The 9,846-nt window shown below is 36.8% G+C and overlaps 1 protein-coding gene across 7 annotated transcripts in view; it reads right to left on the bottom strand.

Annotated features, from left to right (window-relative positions):
• Positions 1 to 711: 711 nt before the first annotated feature.
• The window catches only part of LOC129573334 (diuretic hormone receptor-like), an 86,238-nt gene continuing 77,103 nt past the window's right edge, over positions 712 to 9,846 (bottom strand). For 3 of the 7 annotated variants that reach the window (XM_055453734.1, XM_055453729.1, XM_055453735.1), the window contains exons 14-16: positions 8,235 to 8,258; positions 1,705 to 1,870; positions 712 to 1,363 (exon numbers count right to left, since the gene is read on the bottom strand). In XM_055453734.1, the coding sequence (XP_055309709.1) occupies positions 1,337 to 1,363; positions 1,705 to 1,870; positions 8,235 to 8,258 (217 nt within the window). In that variant the 3' untranslated portion in view covers positions 712 to 1,336. Of the gene's footprint in view, positions 1,364 to 1,704; positions 1,871 to 8,234; positions 8,259 to 8,776; positions 8,844 to 9,846 lie in introns of those variants that run through there. The other 4 variants (XM_055453732.1, XM_055453730.1, XM_055453731.1 and 1 more) reach the window with 2 other exon arrangements.

Genomic DNA, 9,846 nt, shown 5'->3' with positions numbered 1-9,846 from the left:
CAAATTCGGTATTTCCAATTTAAACTTTCGAATTCCAAACGGTAATTTACTCTTTATTGCTCCGCATCTTTGTTTTAGTTGCAAATTATTCAGAATAGGATATTCAGAAAAAAGAGTGAAGAATGCGTGAATCATAACTAATGAAGCCATCGAATTTAAAATGCGACCAAGCTGAAATTGAACGAAATTAAAATGTGAACAACGATTTGAATGCTAACAAAAAAAAAACATTGAAATAGAGGAAAACAAGTCAAGAAGAAGAAGAAGAAATGAATGGGGAAAAAGAGTGCCGCTAGAATGGCCAAAACTAATGTCAGATAGATAGAACAACGAAAGAAAAAAATTTCAAATTGGCCTAGAACTGTCAAAAGCAGATGCATGAATTGGATTTTTATCAGCCAAAATCATAAAATTTTCCGCATATTTTCCAGTGAAATGAACATTGAACATCGGGGAATGGTTCATGGAACAAAATGAACAGATCCAGTTGGCTGGGCTGATAAAAAGTTCCCAAAAAAAAGGATAAAAGGATTCATTAAAAACAAAAACAAACGAAACGAAGCACACTGTCATTTACAGGCATGAAATGTGTCAATTAATTCGATTATTGGTTCATTATAAATCAGTGACTGTTAATGCCACAGCCATTTTCCACCCTCGAAAAACAAAAAACCAGGACATAAATAGATAAAAACACATCCACACACAATATTGTGATAAATATTCTGCTGAATTTTCAGTTTTTTTTTTATTATTATGCCATTGATTTCAATAAATTTTCTGCTTGCTCACTCCTATGTTCAATGGTTTTAACCATTAATTGTTATGTATCATTATTTGTTTGTTTTAAAAATTTTATACACATATCAACTATATTTTCACCACATATATTTTGACATTGAATGGATTTGTTGGTTTTTCTGCTGCTGCTGTTGCTGCTTCGATGGTTTTAAATATATAAACTTTTAAAATTCCAACAATTACATATACATATACTGATGCGCTTAACGTAAAGTCGATTTTCACAGAATAGAAAAAAAAGTCTGGACACATTTTAACATTTATTGATTAAGTTGATGTTAATGCCGTTGCTACTGCTGCTTCTGCTGCTACTGCTGCTGCTGCTACTGTTGGTTTTGGTAAAGCACTTCTGCCGCAACGACGATGTATGAATTAGAAGACAAGAAAACGGGACATGTGTATTTAATTAGCAATTTCATTGATTCCACATCGTACGTAGGTTTGAAAGTTTGCTGCCATCCATGCTGCTGCACGACGATGACGTGAATCGAGTCGAGATGGGTTGATTCGAAGAGGCCAATAGTCGTTGTTTGTTTCACACACAATTCTCGTCTAAACCTTGCTAAAAGAGAACAGAAACAAAAGCAAATGCAAATTATTAGCTCAAATTGAAAATTGAATGTCGAAATGGGTGGAAAATGGTGAGAGTAAGACAGGAAAGGGTGGAGAAATGGCAAAAGCAGAGATAGTGATAGAGGTCGAATGAAAAGTTCACTCTCTGACATAGAAAAACAGGAAAATTTACTCCATGACACGGATTAGTTGACACAGAGAAAGGTGAGACATTGAGTGGGAAAGACCATAAGCGAAAGTGAGTTAGTCAAAATAGAGAGAAAATGCATGTTAGTCGTTTGATATTGGAGATGTGTGTGTGTGTGTCTTTTTGTTGTGTTTCACATTTACCTGCATCAGAGGACTAATGGCGCGCGGTGGCATCGGCAATGCATACAGATGCAATGCACCGTTCGATCCACGCTGTGATGCATAATTACTTGATGGTTGTCCCAGCATTGTGGTTGTTGTTGCACTCGAAGCACACGATTCACGTTTATTGTACGACGTTAACGGTCTAAAAATAAAAGTGTGGTGTTTGTTGTTTTGGTTTTTCGCATACACATGTGTAAACAACATATAGAGAAATTGGCGGGACGGCGGATGGTACACAAAAAAACCAAAAAAAAAACAGGGAGCAAATGATAAGTGAGGCGGAAAAAAAAATTGGGAAGCAAAAAAAAAGAGAAACAAATGAAAACAAAGAAACAAACCGTTTGGAGATCAAATGGCAAACAAAAGGGATCGAATGCATAAATTAGACGGGCAGTGCTAGAAAATGGCAAATTAACATTCAACTGAAACTAAAATCAACGACGAACGCAGGTTACTTTCAACTTGAATCGAACTAAAAGGATTCGGTTTCCAAGAAAAGGTCAATTTTAACTATGCGCGCGTGCGCGTGTGTGTGTGTCGACGATTTTCACTGGATAAGGTATGCAACGCGAATTTTTCGGGTCAGAACAAAAAAAAAATCATCAACCCTCATCAATGATGAGTCATCATGTATTCCGAGTTCAACGAAACATTTTAAAACTGCAGCGCTTACACAATTCCACACTCACCGGCAATAGCATAAAAGCTAGCAAATGAAATCCACCATGTTTTTCGATGTACAGAACTCTAACGGATACAAAGTGGGTGAGTGTATGTCACAATCATGTGACCATAATGTAAAATTAATCGTAATGGATGCATAAGAGAGTGCAAAGCTAAATGGACTGATGAATTGTTAACCTCAAATACAGAATATAGGCGGTCGATTTCGATCGGCTTCTTGGGGATTCTATACGATATTGAACCGATAATCGTGGAGATTTTTGAACAAATCATTTTTCATCACAATGCAACTACCTAGACACTTCTGGGTGGAGTCTAGGATTTCTCTCTATCGAATGGGAATGTGCATTGAGCATGATTCCTCTAAAGCGAATGGCTTAGTTGTTCTAGAGTAATGACTTCATTATATTCAAAAGAAATGGTCATAAAATCTTCTGCTCGATGAAAATTGGCATGAGTTTGAACGAAATAGAGCCCAAGAAATTAGAACAAGTGATGAGCCCAAATGCTATGAATATGAAAACAGCGAGAGTGTCGGTACTCTAATGGATTTTGCCAATATCACATTATTGCCGACACATAGAATACGTCTAAATGGCCAAAATCTCTCTCTCTCTCTCTCTCTCTCTCTCTCTCTCTCTCTCTCTCAAATGGCCTACATTGTCTCGCATGTCGAATTACCGTTTGCAATTTAAATGAGTGGTGCGAGTCTCGCGCACCTTGCAATTTATTTTGCATCACTAGTACCGAACGGGACGCAGCAGACACATTCACTCGATGAATGTGAGACATTCTCGTCGTCTCGATTGACCGTGTGTCCATCACACACACACAGAGAGAGAGAGACACTCCAGCTGATAATATGATTTCTATTAAAATATGCAAATTGAGTGGAGCACACCATGATGTTTGGATGTTTGGAATGGGTCATACAGACATTGGTAGCGCTATAGTCTGCTCATGAACCGAACTCAAACCGTTGCACTATGTTTTTTTCGGTTCTCGAGCTCAGTCCATCTATGGATGTCCATCAACAGAACAGGCTTTTGCAACAAAATGCGTTACTATTGAAAATCATTTCCATTGTGAAAATGTGTTGTGCGGACACAAAGTACATTTTTGTCGCATGGCTCCATTAAATTAAGTCAATTTTTAGCAGTTAAATGCATTTGTTTTTGAAATGGCAATCGCTATAATCCACATTTTTTGTTCCAAATTAAAACAAAAGCGAATGAAACGAAAAAAAACAAGTTCTGCAAATCAACGTTTTTTTTTTATTCACTTTGAACGTACAAATTCGAGTTAATCAATGGCCGTGTGGTTGGGGCCCACTTGAAAAATTACCATTTTAATCAGATTAAAAAAGACCATTTACCACAATCGACTTTCCGGCCATTTCGAATTTGTTATGACTGTATTTGAGCAACATTGTGGAGGTCAAAGTGTGCGAGAGGGAAGGATGAGTGGGTGAAATAACATTAATAAGAACATTGTTTCCGTACACACCATCACATCAGCCACCTGTCAATTGATTCGTCGAATATGTTCCGAATGACGGACGACCAGCGGCACACTGACTCGATCGTTGTCGAACCAGCGTTTGGTGGTTGCACTGAATTTGTTGCTGTGTTTTGCAAGTTTTATCCACGCAAAAACAAACGAAAAACCATTCGGCTCGTTCGCCTACTCGTTCATGCAACTGAATGAGCCACATCAACGAAAAAAAAAGTAAAACATTCATTTCCACGTTTGACAGGCGCACGCAATGCGCACGTAGAAGACAACGGCAGAGGTAAGAATACAAAAATACTTGAAAACACTTGTTATTGATGGATGAATTTGCACCGATGGCGTTCATCGTTGGAGCCACTTGTTTTAGCGGACGGGCGAGTGAGCGAGTTAGCGACTGAACGAGGGAGAATAAGTGGGTAAGCGATTGAGAGAAAGGTATGAGATAGAGAGTGAGAGAAAAAGCGTAAAGAGTGAGTGAGTAAGACACACACAGAGAGCGAGAGCGAGAGCGAGAGAGAGACAAAGAGAGAGCGAGAGACAAAGGTAAAGGAAGACAGAAGGTTTGAGCGAAGGAATGAGCGAATAAACGAGTCAACGATTATGAGTGATAGAATGATAGAGGAAGAGAGCACAAAGTTTTTGTTGCTCGGTCTCCTGACAAACGTCGGTGCAAAAATATCCATGGAAAAGGTGCTATTCGCCGTTTAATTACATTAGCATTATTGGGTGGTGGTGGTGGTGGTGGTGCCAACGTTTCCGCATCGATAATGTCAGCATTCAGCCGGAGCTTGAAATAACTGACTCTAATTGAAGCATTGTTCGAATTAAGGATTTTCCAAATGGCAAATGGATGGCTGGAAAATCATAGCGCTGCGTGTGTGTGCGAATGGAAAATGATGAAACAATTATTTCAATGAATTTAACTACTGACTCATTTAGTACATTCACAGGATGTAAGACCAATAAAAATGTGAACCATTATAATTCGTCATGCATCCTTCCAGCCGCGGCGCTTTTGACGCTGTTTTTTTTTCTCTACCTCCATCTCACTTCTAGACTCCCTCACTCTTTTATTCACTCACTCTCCCCCTACTTTATTACATTACACCGAACGTTGTCATATTTCCATTAGTCGAACACTTTGTATAAAGTTTACAGCAATTATTGACGGAAACGGTGCGAAACCGTAGCCACACCAAAGAATCTTTGGCAAAGACACTCAATTACCGAGTAACACTTTCATCGACACTGCAAACATTTTACAAACTTGTTGTTGTTGTCGCAGTTTACGAAGTTTTGATTTATTGAATTTAATTTGAACGAAGTGCACGAACTTGAATAGATAGCATGCGTTGTGCGCCGCGTTATTAAGGTAACGCTGCTAACAAAAATCAATCGCCTAAATCTATACTATAACAATTTTACAATGCATGTTACGAGAGTTACACGGCAATTTATCATCACCGGTGCGGTATTGGCACACGAATTGTCAGTTTGACCTGGATTTGGCTGCCGTTTGGATTTGAGCGTTGCGTTTTATTTTCACTTAACGAGTTACCATTTACGAACAATTGTAACAAACTTTTTCTTACGGTGATTTCAAAGACACGAACATGCTCATTAGAGAAGTAAGTCTTTTTTCTCTCTCTTGTTCATGACATTTTTTACAGTGAAAATTCGATCAATTTTCGAATTGATTTCCTAGAGAGCACGGAATTTCGAGTTTTTACTTTCGTAAATGGGTTATGTTTGATACCGATTGAGTGGTCACTTTTCAACCGATTCGACCATCAGAAGTCAAACAAACGACATAGTGAACCACCAGATATAAAACCATGTCAACGATATTTTTTGCGCTTGCGATTGGCCAAACCCTTTCGATTATTTTCCATTTGAATTTATTCGATCGGAAAAATGGTGTACCTAGTAGCCTAGTAGACCACATGTAGTTCGAAAAGTGGAAGTTTTTTTTGTTCGTTACTTTGTGCAAACGAATCCCCCGAGCCAAACTGCAGTACATTTCACAAACTTTTCCATTTCATTCGGAACAAAGCATTACTAATTTTATACTAGTAGTTTTAAACTGACCGATTTGAGAACGAACAGATATTTCACGTGTTTTTAGGTTTTGGGTGGAATTTGTTGGAAATGATGGCAATCGAATTTCGGTACTCAGATAAACTCGTGTCGTTACAAAAGTAGATATGGGTTTTTGTAACAACTGAACTTTTTCAATTTTCGACATAGAACATTGAGTGCTTTATTCGTAAGTAATCCATTCGTCTAACGGAAAAATGCAGAAAATTCCTAATTTTCAATTTTTCTTAAATAAAATTCCGGAATTTCAATTTTTTGTGACAAATTCTACTTTTGCAGTTTTTCTTTTGAAAAAGTTATCAATTTTTTTTAGTGAAAAATATTCGATCCGTCTCCACTTTTTACTTAAACAGTTCCGATTTTCCAGAATTTTCTTCCAAAAAAATTGCAATTTGTAAACCATCCGAAGCCAGGAGATTGATTTTTGGTTCGAATTGAAGCAATACAAGCGAATATTTGGTTTCAGAATACAAGAAATGTCAACAATATATCACAAAATATCGAAGAATCATTTAAAAATTCGACGAAATCATTGAAATGATCGACAAATGTGAACTTGAATTGTCATATTGGATGATTTTTAGGACAACGATTGGTGGAAAAATGAAAAAAAAAACGATTGATTTTCAACGATTCCCAGAAATAAAAGAAAAATGAACAGAGACATAAAGTCAAATATCCAGTGGTAAATCATTCTACAAATTACTTCATAAATTCCAAATCACTTTTGAGTGATTTTCGGTTCGTCATACATGCAAGGGCATTAATAATACATAATACCGTATTATAGCAGTGGTTTCGATACAAATTTGGTTTCTCTCTTCACCTGTACATTAATTTTCATACCGACCATATGATATGGTCTATATCTATCTTTTGGGGCAATACTCTCTTGTGTTTCTGTTATCCTCAAGACCAATTTTTTACAATGTCAAAAATTTTTTTTCGCATGGTCTTCTCTTTCTGGATTTGATTCAAAATGCATTCTTTTTCACAATAAAACTAAAACGATTTTTTCAAAACGTCATCAATCCCATTCGAAATCCTTGCAATTTTTTCATTAAAGACTCAGTGCGTGACACACACCGTGTGTCTGCTTCCAGAAAAAAGAAATAAAAAGTTGAAAGAAAAAAGAACGACCAAGCATAGTGGTAGTAGTTCATAAAAACAAAGCTGTGTGTAGAAAGCCCAGTAGGAATCCATAGTTTATGTGCACTTTTGAACGGTTCGAAATATTGGCTGTACAATTCTTAGCCGATGGGAATATTTCATTTTGAAAAGTCTTTTTTCCATTGTATCTGCACCGTATGTTATTTTTTTGTCATCGTTCTCCGTCGTTTTTTCCTTTCAATTTAAACAAAAGCCAGTTACTTTTTTTCTCTCTCTCTTCATCAAAAACGTTCTTTTGAAGGAAAAAATCAAACACACGCTTCGCGATGAGAATGCTTTGTGGTGCAAATATTAGCAGTGTGTTGCATTGCTTGGGGCATGCAGACCCAAACCGACGAAATGGAATACAACGTCGATGTGCTTATTTGGAAAATATCAAACCAATAACAACCGTTTGATTGTATATTGACCTGTTTTCCTTTCACACACACACACAGCACGCAATTTCAAGAGGACGACCAAAAGTAACCCGTTTTTCAACGAAAATATTTTTTTCTTCTCAAAAGCGAATCGCATTGTTATTTTTGCCGACGATAGCCCCGTCTGTGCTTGCACACAAACATCAAATGGAATAACCAACACTAAATCTTAACTTTGTACTGTGAAACAAATTTATTTTCATTTTTAAAAATGGTCAAAACACGATTTAAAATCACAATTTTATTTTCGGTCGGTTCAGTTGTTTTCTTCTTTTCAAATAACAAAACGATTTTTTTTCGAACGAAAGAGAAAAGCAACAAATCAAATGAAAAAAAAATCAAAAAGCGAAAAAGCCAATGTGAGTAAAAGCGTATAGCCTATCGAAAGTCATGCGCTGACATGCGTTGTGATCGGGTTTTTGCATATATTTTTTTTGTCGGTATTTTTTGGTTGTTTTGTCTGCTTTCGACTAGTGTTAGGATACTTCAAAAACGAAATTTTTTTTCGGTTAAACTTAATCAAAATTCGTATTGTATTTGCTAGTTATTGGATACGTGTGTTTGTGAATATTGATCGCGTTAACTAGATAAAACTAGGAGATATGTTTTCATACGTATACTGACGGCGACATGTTGATCGATGTCAAGCTAAAAATACACAAAAGAAAACAAATCAAGACAAAACACAAAATTATGAAACGTCAAAAAGAGTTTAAGTTTGTTTGTTTATTGCGGTGAGCGGTGAGGTTAGGTTAGAGAAGAGGTTGGTAATATCACAACATGTCACACAAAATAGTGCACAAAAAATATCGAGCGGTTGATAGAAAGTGGAAGGGCAGAAAAATGAGCTATAAAGGATTACCTGTATACGTTGCACAATCGAAAGAAGAGAAGGAAAAGTGCGCGGTAAGAAAAAATGGATTTGATAGCGTTGTGTTGAAAAATTGCAATTGCACGCTATAGGAAAGAGCTCAAAGGAAGCTTTCTATTCCATTCAAGCTAGAGTAGCCGCGAGCAATGCCACACAACTTGCAATAATGCAATATTTGCATCAAAGCAGCAACAGCAAAGGAAACAAAGACACGAATGGAAAACTACCATGCAAATTAAAATCAAAAGGTAAAGCGTGAATATTCGATTTTCCAAAATCCAGTCAAAAAGCTTACCTTGTGCACACAATTGTTTACCATCTACGTGAACACTTTGGGTTTTTCTACGCTCCGCATGCACATACTAAAAATAAACAACAAAACAATAACAACAACAACAACAACAACGATGAGAAGAAGAAGGAGGGGCAGAGAGTTCAACGTACAGACACCGTCGAATGGAAAACAAAACAACGTTATTAATGTTAGATGAAGATGAAATAATGATTTAGTTAGATGCACACGAAACAGCATGGGGTTCATCTTTTATGCGTTTCACCCGATTCAATGGCACATTATTTTCTTCGTAAATCGATTGACTGTCTTGCAGACAGAGAGATGGACACTGTGTCCGACGTCAATACCAGAAACCTGTCAGCCATTTCCAGATGCGGAGAAGAAAAAAAAACCTTTTTTTATTGCTTTCGGTTCCGAATTTAGAGAAGGATCGATTTCACACATTTAGTCAATACGCAAATGCCATTTTTCATGGCCATTCCAATTGATTGCACGGGATTTCATTCAGCTCAATATAGGCAATTCTTACGTTGGACATCGAAAAAATATCCACTTTTATTACCAATTGAAATTCATGAATTTTTCAGTGGATACAATGTATGTATCCGATACATGCTCTCACTAATCATACTTAAATAAAACGCCCGTAGTTATCACGAATGGCAATCGGGAGAATAAATGGTCGAATTTAAATACATTCAAGCAAAATTCATTGATATTTTTAATATATTAAAATAAGAAGAAGAAGAAGAAGTAATAGTAGTATTAAGTAGGTTTAACATAGCCGAAATACAGGCACGAACATGTTTTTTCTGTTCTGCGTGTCTGCTGTGAGTATTTGAGCGTACATTGCACGGACAGTGGTAAACTCATTTTTATTTAAACATTTGTGAACTGTTCGTCGTTCGTTTGTGTGTGTGGGTAGCGCACACGACATTGTTATGCATTGCGCTACTCACAGGGTCCACTCAGTGCAATTCTTAAGCCCTGCAATAAACAGGTTCAAATTTCTTGGAATGATTGTCGAAATATACTTTCCGCTGAAAAACTAATCAAAATCAATCATTTCA

Source organism: Sitodiplosis mosellana, unplaced genomic scaffold (genome assembly GCF_009176505.1).
Source record: "Sitodiplosis mosellana isolate CC-2019 unplaced genomic scaffold, AAFC_SMos_1.0 Smas_scaffold_6062, whole genome shotgun sequence".
Classification (NCBI taxonomy): domain Eukaryota; kingdom Metazoa; phylum Arthropoda; class Insecta; order Diptera; family Cecidomyiidae; genus Sitodiplosis; species Sitodiplosis mosellana.
The sequence above is the reverse complement of the archived record's forward strand: the minus strand, read 5'-3'. Positions and strand labels throughout refer to the sequence as shown.